Source organism: Cenococcum geophilum (assembly GCF_001692895.1).
Source record: "Cenococcum geophilum 1.58 unplaced genomic scaffold K441scaffold_10, whole genome shotgun sequence".
Taxonomy (NCBI): Eukaryota; Fungi; Ascomycota; class Dothideomycetes; order Gloniales; family Gloniaceae; genus Cenococcum; species Cenococcum geophilum.
In genome coordinates this window covers 2,854,996-2,869,070 of record NW_027137568.1, presented here as the reverse complement: position 1 = coordinate 2,869,070, position 14,075 = coordinate 2,854,996, and the positions used below count along the sequence as shown (strand labels likewise).

Genomic DNA, 14,075 nt, shown 5'->3' with positions numbered 1-14,075 from the left:
CCTAAAGAGATATAAAAAAAAAACCCCTAATATTCCAGAATAAGGCAAATAATCCGGAATTAACCCGATTAAAGCGATACACGATTTACTCCTTAATTAGGACGTTTCGCTCCGGAATAAGACAGAGATAATCTAGAACAAGTTGTGTGCCAGTATGAGGCAGAACAAACGCCTAACTTTCAACGCAAAACGCGAGATAAGCATGACAAGGAAAGGTCATGCTAGTATGAAGCTTGCTAAGGACCCCATTTCTGACAGACGGACTTATCTAATAAACCATCAGCTCCTCGATACAACCACCTTCCCTTTCCGTTGGCGGGACCTGCGGTTGCGCGGCACAGCGTTTCAGACCAGACCTTTCCCCAGCAAAGAGCTACGTCTCTCCATGGCAGCAGAGCTAAGCTCACCTATTAAATAACAGGCATCTCCACCTCTCTGACACTGATTTTAGTATGTGAAGCACCTCAACCTAATATTGCAATCGGGTTCTTTCCGCCGATTTTGGAATTATACCTGCAGCATTTTCCCGTTTTTCAACACTTCTCGGCTTTCAGAACATTCCCCTTGCCGTCACATCGCTGGTTCGGTTGTAAAGGTTAATATGGCGGCCCAGTCTTCGGAAGAACATGCTTTTCGAGAGCTACAGTCTGAACAATCTGAACTCCTAGATGTTATCGACCAGCTGAGAACCCAAGGTATTGGCCGACTTGTCGAGTTACCACAACTGATTGTATGCGGCGATCAGTCTAGCGGCAAAAGCTCGGTCCTGGAAGCCATATCCCGGGTGCGCTTTCCAGCCAAAGACGGCCTCTGTACACGATTCGCAACCGAACTTATTCTCCGAAGGAACCCTCTCGAGAGCGTGAAGGTTACGATCGAGCCGGGCCAATCTCGGGCCAATGTAGAGGAAATAAAACGTCTCCGCGACTTTTCAGCCCCGTTCTCTACAACGGCTGATCTCCCCGAGTTGATAAATGCGGCAACACAATGGATGGGGATATCTCCCACGGGTGGCTCCAACGCAGGTTTCAGCGACGATGTGCTTAAGGTCGAAATATCCGGGCCTGACAAACCAGAATTGACGTTAGTGGATCTCCCGGGCTTGTACCACGCCACGAGAGAAGGTCAGGGCGCTGAAGGGATTCTCGTGGTCCGCAGCCTTATAGAAGCGTACATGAAAAACACCAAAAGCATTATTCTCGCCGTCATCTCAGCCAGAAGCAACTACGTTCTTCAACCAATCCTAAACCTTGCGCGAGAACATGATAGCAGATATGAGAGAACTCTTGGAATCATCACGAAGCCAGATAGTCTTAGTCCAAATTCTTCGGAAGAAGATTTTTACATCAAGCTCGCAAATAATGAGGAGATCAAGTTGGAGCTCGGATGGCATATACTCAGAAACAGGGGATCCGAAAACAAAGACAGCTCCAATGATGCCCGGGATGATATGGAACGTGAATTCTTTTCCAGAGGGAGATGGGCTACCGTACCGCGGGAGTTTGTTGGCGTTGAAACTCTTAGACCGCGGTTGAGCAGCGTCTTGTTAAGCCATATCCGTGGAAGTCTACCTAAGCTCATCGAGGAAATTGACAAGAAAATTAAAGACTATGAACAAAGACTCAAAAAGCTTGGGACTGAGCGATCTAATCCACAACAACAGAGAGGCTACCTTCTCAACATAAGCACTGGGTTCGAGAGAATCACTGGGGACGCCATCAATGGCATGTACTCGGGCAGTTTCTTCGGCGGTTTCTATTCAACTTTGCCTTCTCCAGGCAACAGGAGACTTCGGGCTGTTGTTCGAGGTTTGAATGAAGAATTCGTAGTCAACATGAGTCTCCATGGTCGCCGGCGTCTCATCATCAACGATAGTAGCAAGGAACAAACGACCACTGAGAGACCTACTAATTCAACAGGTATCGCAATGCAAAGACAGCCTAGCTTAGAGCAGGAATGCATCACCAGAAGTGAGCTAGAAAAGGAGATTACTAAGCTAGCTCCCGACTTCCGTGGGATCGAGCTGCCAGGCAGTTCCAACCCATTTCTTGTAGGCCAATTATTTCGGGACCAATCTAAACCATGGGAGAAGCTCGCACAGGACCATTTAATGACGGTTTGGAATGCTGTCAAAAATTTCGTTAAGTCACTCCTTCAACATCTTACAAATGAACACACCAGTCAACTCCTCCTGCGAAATATCCTGGATCCAGCATTAGAGGATATGAAACAGAGTCTTCTGAAAAAGCTTGAAGAATTAGTTTCGTACAATAAAAAGAGACACCCATTGCCGTTGGATGAGAGCTTTCTCACATCAATCCAAAAGGTTCAAGAAGAGAGCCAGATGGCGTTGCTCGAAAAGACGCTCTTAGAAAAGCATCCTGACGCATTTGAATCTAATTCAAAAAAGAGACTCACTATCGAGGAGCTCCGAGCGGCGTTTTCGGCAGCGAGGCCGGGAAGTGATCGATTCGCCGCTGCCGATATTATTTACCTCATGGAAGTGTATTATAATGTAAGCTAGTCTTTTCCTTCTCCCTGTTATATCTCGGCTTCGTTCTTTTTGATTCCTATGTGGACCTTATAGTAGACTTCCTAAAGGCGGAATTTCTTAGTTCTGATAAGCTGATGTTTGGTGGCAGATCGCGAGCACAACATTCATAGACAATGTCGTGATTCTAGCAATCGAGAATTGTCTTATACAGCCTCTCGAAAGCATTTTTACTAATCAAACTGTCAACAACCTACATTGGAGAGAAGCCAGCCAATTAGCTGCAGAGCCTGCATACGTTCAACTCAACAGAACACAATATCAATCTGACCTGGAAGGGTTAGAAGAGGGCCTACGGATCTGTAAGAGCTTCGACACCGCTGGCTCACAACCCCACAATTTCCATCTCCCTTGTAAGTAACCGGGGAGATTCATTTGTTAAGGGTGTTGCTTGGTGATGCTAATAGCTATGTAACTATCTTGCAGTGGAGCTTTCAGCGGAGGCTGGTGCATTGAAGCGAGATCTTGATCAACCTCCAAGCACCCGGAGAATAGCGCCACAGAACGAACCCGAAGGGGTTGATCCAACCAACTTCGACTCTGACTCAGAAAAGAGCGAGCACAGACGAGTAAGGGCTTATGCAGACTCTCAGGTCACTATCTCGAGTTCGTCATCTTTGAAAAGTGACGAATTTCCCCAAACCCCACTAGCCTCTTCAATAAACGAACTTGCTTCCGAGAATCCGTTCCCCTTAAGGCATGGTACGCTTGATGGTTCTTCCAAGATCTCCGGAACATAGTCTCAAGGAGGAGGAATACATCCGCCAGGATCCGGATAGTAACCCTTGCTGACAACTTCACTTTCCGAATCTTTTGTTAAGTTCCATTCTGCCGGTGAAAATGAGGCACTCGGAGCCCTGGGCTTATCAATCCCATCGGCTTGTATCATTTAGAAACCAGTCTAGTTACATTTATAGATCTTCCATGGAATTAGTAGGAAAGCACAATCAAATCATCATATATTCACTTCGCCCCAGCGAACTTTCTGAAGAATGCCAAGTCTTGAAAGATATATAGCACACTAGGTTCAGCCGCAACTCAGCCTAGGGCGCTTGCGCCATTTTTCAGATGAGTTTCACCAATCCCTGACGCAAGCGTTGGGAAGCACTGCCTGGAAAGATACAATCAAATGACGTGCTGTGATTGGGCATTTAATCGTGCGAAAGATGGGACCGTGCGCAAGGTGGTGAAACGACAATAGTTGACATGCCCAACCCGCTTCAACCTTCCAACTCGACTTGAGCATCTCGACGCTTAGGCTCACGTATAATTCCTTTTAGGCCGGAGAGATTATGCTTTGCAAACTTGCCCCCTCGTATTTTCCGCCTACTCTTCTCCATATTTCTAGCAGAATCCCCTGCCGTCAATCCCTAGCGCTCACTCACCTTCAACATAGATGCTGACCTACCCCGCTTCGTGAACGTTTCAAGTTATCTCTATTAATACCCTTCCTAGCCCTAATGGTGTCCTCGGCCTCATCCCCCCTCTGCTGTCTCATGAGTCCCTGCATGTGTACCCTCGTTGAGGGTAATATGCACTCTCACTAAGGAAAAACACGACCAAAGAAACATGCCTGCGGCAAAGCAAAACTAAAACAGGCCTCACCTTTGTCTCCGTAACCATGGTTGAGAACAAAGCTGAAAAAGAATCCATCTTGGTTGAAGACGGCGGGCCTTATATATGTCGTGGGAGCAGCCTCAAACCGGGCAAGCAATCTAGCAACACAAACAAGCAATCGAGTGGACGCCGTGTAACAGTCTCCGTGTAACAGTTGCTCTTCTCGACGACCCCGAACTCGTGCTCGTTTAATGCGTCATAATGTCGTGATATGATGCAGCAATCGTGATCAGCCGTTGGTCATACTGGGTCAGACTGGGTTAGACTTGTACTCCCTTCCTCTCTGTGGCCATGGCCTTGGCCCTACCCAGTTAGTCAGACCCCCAACACTTTTGGAAATGCAACCTGTCAATGGGTCCGTGCGGCTTCCGAGGGCTCCCAGGGTATTCACTCCTAGTCTTTAATATGTCGGATCGCGATTACCTGGCTAGCGGGACCAGCGCTTCTGTAAGTGCTACAGGCAAAACTCCTTAGTACGATATGGGTTTTGGCGCCAAATGTATCGTAATACCAATGGTATTGTTGTATTGAGAGTCACGTGTAGGGTGAATAAGCAGTAAAAACTCAAAAAGTGGATCTTAAAGCCTAAAGGCTATAGATTTTCCTCCTTATGGGCCGGATATACTCCTTCCCATACAGCTAGTTATACTGATATTGGTGGTAGAGCTTAACGATATCGTCAAAAGCCAGATAATCGTTAATTACACCAAAAAGTCTTGATCAAAATACATCGTTATATACCCGTTATCGTAATAAAGAGTTTGCCTGTTGATGTTTAGCGATGTGACGACGATGCCTGGTCCGCAGTGAACCCCCACGCTCCTTCTATTGTGAAAGCAAAGCATGGCAACGCAAATTAAATAAACTCGCGCGACAGACGCGCCTGGAAAAAAGCCGATGAGTGGGGCCGCCGCCCGAGCCTTTTCTTGGCCCTGGAGAGAGGTTCGATGCGCCGCCAGGGTCATTGCTGCCTGTGTGGGGAGCGCTGGAAGCATGACATCTTACAGCGTGCAGCTTGCAGCATCGAGTTGCAGCTACTGTTGCAGCAGCGGGCATCGAGTGATGGACGAATCACGCTTAGAATGTGGGGACAACCAACTACTTCGCCAACGTGGGAGCGACGAGCGAAAGAACCACCAGTGGGCGCGGACCGTACTCCGAAATCTGCACTGCAATGGTCCTGATGATCTCTACGCCGGTGAGTTCTTGGAAGGGACTAAATTGGGTTGTGTTGCGGGGTTTGGTGTAACTGTGGATTGCTCAAGACCGTTGCTCGAGGAATTATGTGATAAATCTGAGAAAGCAAGAGAGCATCGTGATATCTCCCTGCGGAGTTTTGGTTAAGATCGCCCTTGTCCCTGGCCGCAGCCACAGCAGCAGCGGCATCATCATCATTACCATCGCCCTCAGCAGCTGTAGCCGTGGTCCTGGAAGACAATGCAGGCAGCCAGAAGCGTGAAATTGCCCGAACAAGGTCTGCCATCCAGCCTCTGATCGATGTGGTTGGTGGGAACGGCTCAGCTAATTGATCTCGGCATTTCCTAACCGGGGCACTGGAGTGCGGATCATGCACGCAATTAGCTTCGGGAGAGGACCGTAAACCTTCTGCTTCAGGTTTAGATATGGCGCGTACAAGCTGTCTGGCTGCGGGCATCACAACGAGAAGGCGAGAAGGCAAGAAAGAGAAGACTCCGAAGTCCAGCCGGCATTGTTGGGCGTAGAGCTTTTGGAGGGAAGCGGGGGGTGGAGCCGGGGATCCTTCAGCTATCTTTTGCAGCTACATTTGCATTTTTTTTGGATAGTGCTGATACTGGTGCTGGTGGTGATGACGCTGATGGTAAGCGGGAGATTGCTCTCTTCGGCTTTCCTAATGCTATTACTACGCTTAGGGACATTCAGGTACAGGCTGGTTGCTGTACGTCAAACCCTCAAATGACGACGACACTTCGTGGCTCCAGCTAGGCTTTGACGATTGAATGCCATCGAAGACCGCCTAGCCTAGCTATAGGGCTCGAAGCTAACGGCGAGGATGGGCGGTCCATTTTGAAAGGGGGGTGGGCGTCGTTTTCCCCCAGCTCAATGCTTCAGCGCTTCAATGCTTCTACGGGCTGAAATCGGCGCGATTATCGGAGTGCCTCTTTCGAGTCACCCACTGCACGAGACTTGGCTCCACTTGACACATACATTGACTATTGAAGAACGAACTTCTCTTCTTCTCCTCTCTTGTCCCCTCAGGCTCTCCTCCGGCTCTCCTCAGGCTCTCCTTAAGCTTTTCCCCAGGTCCTTCTTGTTTCTTGTGTCTTTTTCCCACCCCATTTGCTGTGGGCTGGCCTCCTGCGCCGACTGGAGCCCAGCAAGCCAACAGGACGCCTGCTCCCACGTATCCACCCCACGCTGCACCTTTGCGCGCCCTGAAGCGCAGGGACCCTCTCCCTTCAGACGTCCGGCAAAGCAGGGGACCAATTGCGGTGCCTTGACGCTTTCCCCACGCTGCACGTCTACCCCAGACTCGCTCGTCACGACGCTGCCCCTCGAAGAGTTGCCCATAATAGAGCACACACTCGTTGTGAATCTTGAGCTGCTGTCGACCTATCATCGTAACCACTCTACGAAGTCGACTTCTTTCCACCTAATCTCCATACACCACTACCTCTGCCACTACCACTTACACGCATCTTTCCTGCATCTTTGCTGCAACTCCCTCCACGCTTTGGGCCGGCAGAGTTTGGTTAGAAGGCCAAGCCATTGCGGTCGTGGTTGTGGTCGTGGTCGTAGTCGTGGTCGTTATCATTGTTAAATACCCAGAGTTGGTGGGCTTCCCCCTTCAGTCCTGACGTCTCAGCCAGCCTTGAAGCTTTTGGGATGAACTTCAAGAACACTTCTCACTGGCCCGTCGGACAAGAGCACGTCAACCGCTGAGACAGGCTCGCCACAGCCCTCCCCCGCTCCCCCAGCCTTTCCAGCCTTTCCAGCCTTCCCCAGCTTACCCCGTGTATATTTTCTTCTTTTGACGAACGAGATCGAAAATCGATACGCTTGCTTATACGGCGGTTTGCGGAAGACCCGCCTTCTGGCCTCTGCCCTGGCATTGGCCGTAAGCCTTGTCGGACCCTCACCCAGAATTTACCTTCGGCCTTGCAGGCACTTCTGGCTGGTTTGCTGGCTCGTCCTGTTGTGCTCATCATCGGAAAGTTTATTCTTATCGAATATAGGCCTGCACGTAATGGCGTCCACGTCCATGNCCCTTTCGAGTGCACACATCCAGTTTCTTGTATGTCTTTGTTCACTTCCCGTCGCCCCCAATCTCCACGCCCAGCTTATTAGAGTCATGTCTTGCTCAATTAGACTATTCTATAAGGCCGCCATGCGTGGCGTCCCGTAGGGCTGTTTTATATCTCGCCTCCCCACAAATGCTTTTCGCCTCTCCATTTCCATCTCACTAACCACCATGCTTCACGTCAAGGATACGCAGTTGGCTCTGATACACATTCCGCTGCATCTCTACTCGAGTTTCCTGCAGCCGATCCTCCAGTTGCTACTACCGAACGAAGGTCGCAGTAATGGTGCTGCAACCAAAGGCGCGGTTAGGCCCGTAAGGTTGTGGCCTTACGAGCACCCTTTTTGCAACATATCCATCACGCCCATTGAGTGTTCGATAGCATGCTCGCGAACTCTCGCCCGAGAGCTATTTGTCCCAGCGCGGAATAGCTTAGACTCAGCGTCGAGAAACCAAGTCTCCATCACCAATGAGGACTACATAGTGATGCAGGTCGACGGCGAAGGCCTGGACGCCGGACAGCGAGTTCTCGAGCTCACCAGTCCTCTCGCATTGGCCGGGATGTAAGTCCATTCATTTCCGCTTGATCCGACCGCACTGCTCCTCGAACCCCGTTTCTCACTGATCAAATAAAAGCTCCATCTTCTTCATAACAACGTATTTCTCCGACTACATCCTCGTGCCGCTCCGCTGTCGAGGCCAGGTCACGCACGCCCTCGAAGAGCGCGGCTTTGCATTCGAGCAGAACACATCGACGTACATCAACCCGTCGCACCACGGCCGCAACCACTCTTCCACGTCGTCCTTTGAGGCCCCGCTCCCTGGCACGCCTCCCCCATCCAACATCTCTGAGCTGCAAATCCGCACCTTCGCGACGCTCAGACGCCGCAACATCATCCCCACCGTCAACCCTCGCATCCGCCTCATCCAATGTGCCGGCAAGGACCCATCGCGCAGCGGCAGCAGCAGCGGCGGCGGCGGCTCCTCGAACGGCAAACGCAAATCGATGACGAGCGCCGCCGACGACGCGCTGCACCTCGGCCTCGTAAAATGCCTAATCACACCCCCTTACCCGCGCTTCCTCTCCCTCACCCTCACCGACACGGAGCCCGCCTCCCTCCTCCTCGACCACGCGCTCCTCCCCAACTTCGCCGCCCCGGACGTGCTGCTGGGCTCCAAGGACGACTTCCTGATCCCCATCACGCTGGACCTGCGCGAGCTGCCGCTCGAGAGCACGGGCATCGTCTGCGGCGTCGCGGGGCGCCTGGTCGGCGGCACCGCGGGCCTGCTTGAGAGCCCCGTCGAGATGAGCTACCTCAGCACCGCGCGCGCCGGCACCGTCATGGTGGCCGAGGACGAGCTGGCCCGCGCGCTGGCCGCCCTGCGCGGCGCCGAGAACGGCGTCGTCGTGCCTGGCTACTAGCGCTGGGTGCGCCCTCCCTCTGTCGCGCATTGCCTGACAGCGGGCGAGGAGAGGATGAGGAGGCGGTGACGCAGGGGTTGTGGGGCAAATGGGGTGGCCGCATGAAGAGGTGGTCAGGTGAGCGCGGCCGCGGTGGCTATTGGCCGCGCTGCGCTTACGAACTCGCATTCACCGATCAGAGGGGGCACGAGGCGGGGCATGGGAGCCGGGGGGGTCAGCCAAGCAGGAGGGGAACACAAGGGGAAAAAAACAATTGCTTGGCTTTAGCCTATTTGATTGCTGAACGTCGACTCGAGCTGAGGCGGTCGTCAGCTGAGGCGGGTTGCTGGGCCATTCGGGGACTAGCTGCGCTATCCGGCTAAAGAATACATACGGTTGTTACCGGCCAGGGGCTCGGGCGAGAGAGCGAGATTCGAGATTCGCGACTGCAAAGAGACGGTCGCGCCGAGTCAGGGTTATTGAGGTTTTTCGTTTGACACATCACTTTTCCAGGCCTGGCTTCACCGGTTGCAGGTTCGGCGGCAACAACGGCTATCCTTTTTTTAATTGTAGGGGGGAGAGTTTATTATTGGCGACTACTCACCTTATTTTTTCGCATGCATCGGCGTTGAGTTCCGGATCCAATGGCTTCTTGTGGGAAACGGGCTGGAGGGCTTTTGCGGTCTTTGGTGGACGACTGGGCTCGCTGGTTTGCGCACGCTTCGTGCCTCTGGTCATCGCATTGGGTTCAGCGTTGTCGTCGTCGTTGTTGTCTTTCCTCGCTCGCGTCTCATCTCATCTCATCTCATCTCGTCTCGTCTCGTCTTGTCGTGCTAATTCCATCTCTCTGCTCTTATTTCCCCCGGATCTCTTTTTCTCGCAGGCCATTTCAAGGAGTGCAAAACAGGGAGCGTGGGGCGGCAACATTGCGAATTTGCATTGGAAAGGAGGGCACTCAAAACCACATACATATCTGTTCCACCACCCCATCGCCATATTTTCCATTTTCCCCTTTTTGACAACCGCGAACCTAGCAGGTTCGCGGACTGCTACCACCTCACGCAGCATTGGGAGACTCGGATACTAAAAGTTTGATTTCTTTTGTCCTTGCATTTCGGTTCGGTTGTTTGTCCTAGCTAGTTGCGAGAGCTGGTTACATAGGCGTGATATCCTATCCACAGCTGCACCCATCCTGATAGCCCTACCGTGAAACATGTGAACGCCTCCCCCCTTTCTTCGTCCAGCCGACTACGAACGTGCTAGTGATGAGGCAGGAAGCCAGTCTGCCCAGCGCAGCGCCATGCCGATTCCACGCTGTGCTTTCCGCCAACAGTCGCATAGCCCAGACCGCGAGGTTGTTAGCACCCCCAGAGAACCCCGGTCTGGCGCTGATACGGCGTGTTCTCGATGAATGGATGGAGCGGCGGCCTAGTCCGGTGCGAGGAAGCTCCTAGGTCGGGTTGTTAGGGAGAGATGCCGCTGCTCAGGGCATCCCCCAGACGATCACGTTTCCTGGCGACGAGTCAGCGGCGCTTCGTCTCATACCCAAGTCGTTCCCTGCCCTTCTCTTCCCTCCTGAACCACCCTCCCCCTCTCCCTCCCCTCAAGAACAGAAACAACAAAAAGAAGAGGAGACTCACCATCCCCCCCCGCACTCGCCCACTCCTTCCGCACTCCACAAAACGCCACCGCACTCACCACCTCCTTCTTCGCTGCGCTGCTCGCGCTCTGCAGCGGGTTGGGTTGCGCGGTGTCGGAGGGCTGCGTGTGGCGCAGTCGGTGCAGCACCGTGCCGTCGAGCAGGTCCCAGACGAAGATGTGGCCGTCCTCGCTGCCGCTGAGCACGGTGCTGTCGTTCAGGCCGAGGGTGCTGCGGATGCGGTAGGTCGTGTTTTGGTACTGTGGGTGGGTGGGTTAACCGTGTCTGAGGTGTGAAAAGGGGGGAGGGTGGGATGAAGGGGAGATGTACTTCTGGTGCTTTGTAGGCTTTCAGCAGCTTCCCGTCTGGTTTGTCCATTAGGCGTAGGGCTGAGTCTAGAGAGCTGACGAGGAGAGAGTCGGATTGCTTGGTTGGTGTTAGGGAGGTTACTGGGTCTGTGGTGTTTTGTTAGCGTGCTTCAACCCAGATGTGCAACAGTGGGACTACAGTCCCCAGTCTCAACATCCTCAAATGCGTAGGGTGAGTGGGAGGGTGGAAGGGCGTCTAATGGAGGAGGTACAGGGTGGAGGAGAGGGATATTGGTGGAGAGCACACTCACGTCCTATAACGTCAATATAAACCATTCCCATCCGCAAGTCATACACCCGCACCCGCCCATCGATACTCCCGCTCATAATCTCATGCTCCACCACACACACCGACGAAATACTATCCTTCGCCTCCGAAAGCGCCATAAGCGGTTTATGCGCCTGCGACTTCGCGTCCCACAGCCTAACCGTACCGTCGTAGCTCCCTACAGCCAGTCGCAAGTCAGCCCAGATTAATCTTCACCATCCCAACCCTCTCCCCCTCTTCCCAGTCCTCCCTCAAACCACCGAACCCAAAACCCAGACCAACGAGAACCCGCCGCAAACTCACCAGAAACAACAACATCCCCTCCCACCCCCCCAAATGCACAAGCATTCACCCGCCCCACATGCCCGCTCCACCGCCTCAGCGTCCGCGCACTCGCCACATCCCACAGAAACACCGTCTTATCCCCCCCGACGCTGACGAAGCGCGCGTTGTCGTCCGAGACGGCAATGTCCAGGACCTCGTAGCCGTGCGCGTCGTACGTCTGCACCAAGCCCGGGACCGGGGTTGATGATGAGGTGGTGGAAGGGGTGCTGAGGGAGGAGGGGATCGGGGCCCGGGATGGGTTGAAGAGGCGGATTAGGCGGTCGGTGCCGCCGGTGAGGATCTAAGGATGTCAATTTAGTTTGGGACGTGGGCGGGTAGGTGGGGGAGGAGAGGGAGGCGTACGTATTGGTTGAGGCCTGCACTGTAGGTCAGGGCGTGGACGGGTCCTGGGAATAATTAGTCTGGCTGAGGATGGTTATATAGAGTACTGGAGCGCTGCAGGTACCATTGTGGCCGCCGAGTCTGGCGATTTGGCGGGTGGGGAATTGCGAGCTCATTACATGCTCTGCTTTACTTGAGCCGAGTCCAGCGAAGCTGTATGCAGGATGTTGGTGGAAAGGTGAAGTTTTGTGACGAGTTCGAGCGCTGATGTATTGAAGCTCAAGCCAAGCGACGGGAACATTCCGCAGCGCTATATGACTTTAACATTTCACATGAGCAAGTATACCGGGGCCGTAGTAAGAGCAAAATTAAAATAGATTCACCGCATTCATCTGAAAACAGACTTTATGTGGACCAGCCGGTGCAAACTACGATTAAGCCACAGGACGAGAAAAGACGCCTTGCTATGGCGCCCCAACTTTTCCTACAATCTACCAACCACCGCCGCTCGAAATACGGAAACTTCCCCTACACTCTAATCCTCTCCATCACTTAACAACGGGAGCAAAATCGCAGCCTCGAGGCGGACAAGCCTCCAGTCGCTATGCGCCATTACAAACCTATCAAGTCAAAAGGAGAGGTATCTTGAAGCAGAAACAGTAGTACTGAGAAGCCACACACAGCCACTTGCTATACGCCGGGAAATCAAGTCTAGCGACGACCGTGGGAGCGATTGACGCTGCTGCCCTGAAGACTGTCGACATCCTGTTCAAGGGCCTTGATGATGGCGTGACTCTGTTCCAAGTCCTTGTTGAGGCGGTCGCGCTCCGAGATGAGCTTCTGCTCCCACGACCTGAAGCGCTGCTCCTCGACCTTGACCTGCTCCGTGAAGCGCTTCCGCAGAGCCTCTTCCTCCTCTTTGAACTTGGGATTGTCCAACTTCCGTGGGCGGGCTTCGCCGAACTTGCGCGTCTCCATTTGCTGCGCCCTGTACGCCTCGTAGTGGTTCTCCTCGGTGGTGTGGATCAGGTCCAGCATGTGAGTTCGGATGAGGATGGCGCGCAGTTTCTTGAAGTCGCAGTGCTCCTCGTTCTCAACCTCTGCAACACCCCACGCATACTGACGGCCCTTGACGGTGCGCCCATCATTCGTCTGCACGTCCTTCTCAGAACCAATCACGGAGAATGGCATGGCAGCAATCAAGCTGCGGGCATGCTGGAGACCAGCTTCGTCATCCTCTTCAAGCGGCGGTTGGTAAATCTTAATGCCTTGGGCTTCAATCACAGCGCGTACCTAGCTTATGTTAGATATACTCGAGCTCTAGATGTAGAGTACGTACTCGTTGCTTGAATGTAGCCAGATCTGCCGGGCTCAGAGTGTCTGCCTTTGCAACAACAGGGATCAGGTTGACACGGGTGCAGAGACGCTTCATAACTTCAATATCCAGCGGCTTTAGCGTGTGGCCAGTGGGTCTGATGAAGTAGAGGCAGGCATGAACTCGGAGATCGATCTTGTCACTGCGGCGAGGCTGTTGTTCCTGCAACATATAAGACTCATGCTGGTCATCCAAAAACTCAATTATTGGTTGCCAGGAATCGCGGTTGTTGACATAGTCGCCGAATCCAGGAGTATCAATGACGGTAAGGCGGACTAGAACAGAGTCAGTGGCTGGACTGCCGTAGGGGTCTCATCGCAGGGACAATGCTCACCCTTGAAGAATTTCTCCTCCAACTCGGCTTTTGTGATTTCAATCTCAACAGTCTTGTCGATTTGCTTGTTGTGTCGGCGCTTGTGGTCGGCGTAGTTCTTGATTGTTGTTGAGAAGAGGGTGTTGATGAAGGTTGTCTTTCCCAGTCCAGACTCGCCGGCCACCTAGTTCACATGAGCTTCGCCGTAGATATAACAAAGAACAAGTTTAAGTTCTCATCCGTACCATTATTGTGAAAGCCGCACCGCGCTTCGCAACAATCTTGTGGCTGTGATGTGGTCAGGTTAAGGATCCGCACATGCATGCTCGAGGGGGACATACCGCTGGTTGGGTAGCTGGAAGGCAGGAGTCAGCCTATGGCTTCCCAGAAATAGAACAGATTATACTCACATTGGCAATGCCAATTGGGGATGCTGACTCGGCCATGGTGTAGTCTGGCTCTGCGTCGACAGTTGTGTGCGTTGGTTGAGGTTGAGCTCTGCGGCGTCGATCCATTAGGGTAATGCAGCTCGTCGACCGGGAAAACTCACTCAAGTCAGATATACACAAGAAGGGAGATGCGGTGACAGGAATACAAAG

General features: G+C 52.8%; 5 protein-coding genes across 5 annotated transcripts; 3 read left to right on the top strand and 2 right to left on the bottom strand.

Annotated features, from left to right (window-relative positions):
* Window positions 1-601: 601 nt before the first annotated feature.
* K441DRAFT_548767 (uncharacterized protein) lies at window positions 602-2,912 on the top strand (the record flags this gene model as incomplete). Its single annotated transcript, XM_067642974.1, has 2 exons — window positions 602-2,515; window positions 2,643-2,912. The coding sequence occupies 2 exons, from the start codon at window positions 602-604 to the stop codon at window positions 2,910-2,912; spliced, it is 2,184 nt and encodes a 727-aa protein (XP_067506863.1).
* A 3,190-nt stretch (window positions 2,913-6,102) lies between these two features.
* Window positions 6,103-7,178, top strand: K441DRAFT_18874 (uncharacterized protein). Its single transcript, XM_067640421.1, has one exon. The coding sequence runs from the start codon at window positions 6,264-6,266 to the stop codon at window positions 6,963-6,965; it is 702 nt and encodes a 233-aa protein (XP_067506862.1). The 5' UTR covers window positions 6,103-6,263; the 3' UTR covers window positions 6,966-7,178.
* On the top strand, window positions 7,179-9,180 carry K441DRAFT_18875 (uncharacterized protein). The gene is made up of 3 exons (XM_067640422.1): window positions 7,179-7,439; window positions 7,632-8,008; window positions 8,082-9,180. Exons 1-3 carry the CDS (start codon window positions 7,392-7,394, stop codon window positions 8,866-8,868), a joined length of 1,212 nt encoding a protein of 403 aa, XP_067506861.1. The 5' UTR covers window positions 7,179-7,391; the 3' UTR covers window positions 8,869-9,180.
* A 1,206-nt stretch (window positions 9,181-10,386) lies between these two features.
* On the bottom strand, window positions 10,387-11,964 carry K441DRAFT_547879 (WD40 repeat-like protein; the record flags this gene model as incomplete). Its single annotated transcript, XM_067642932.1, has 6 exons — window positions 10,387-10,746; window positions 10,817-10,941; window positions 11,106-11,296; window positions 11,422-11,747; window positions 11,810-11,853; window positions 11,913-11,964. 6 exons carry the CDS (start codon window positions 11,962-11,964, stop codon window positions 10,387-10,389), a joined length of 1,098 nt encoding a protein of 365 aa, XP_067506860.1.
* A 185-nt stretch (window positions 11,965-12,149) lies between these two features.
* K441DRAFT_656127 (Septin) lies at window positions 12,150-14,065 on the bottom strand. Its single transcript, XM_067647964.1, has 7 exons — window positions 14,027-14,065; window positions 13,887-13,974; window positions 13,818-13,831; window positions 13,722-13,764; window positions 13,498-13,660; window positions 13,128-13,438; window positions 12,150-13,081 (listed from the first exon to the last, which is right to left on the bottom strand). Exons 2-7 carry the CDS (start codon window positions 13,920-13,922, stop codon window positions 12,500-12,502), a joined length of 1,149 nt encoding a protein of 382 aa, XP_067506859.1. The 5' UTR covers window positions 13,923-13,974; window positions 14,027-14,065; the 3' UTR covers window positions 12,150-12,499.
* Between the last annotated feature and the right edge of the window lie 10 nt (window positions 14,066-14,075).

Excerpts from the sequence above, each read along its gene's own strand:
- K441DRAFT_18874 (XM_067640421.1), top strand. The coding sequence starts at position 6,264 with ATGCTTCTACGGGCTGAAATCGGCGCGATTATCGGAGTGCCTCTTTCG.
- K441DRAFT_656127 (XM_067647964.1), bottom strand. The coding sequence starts at position 13,922 with ATGGCCGAGTCAGCATCCCCAATTGGCATTGCCAAT. Across the intron at positions 13,661-13,721 it reads GTGCGGCTTTCACAATAATG|GTGGCCGGCGAGTCTGGACT; the intron begins GTACGGATGAGA and ends CATGTGAACTAG. Across the intron at positions 13,439-13,497 it reads GGAGGAGAAATTCTTCAAGG|TCCGCCTTACCGTCATTGAT; the intron begins GTGAGCATTGTC and ends ACTCTGTTCTAG.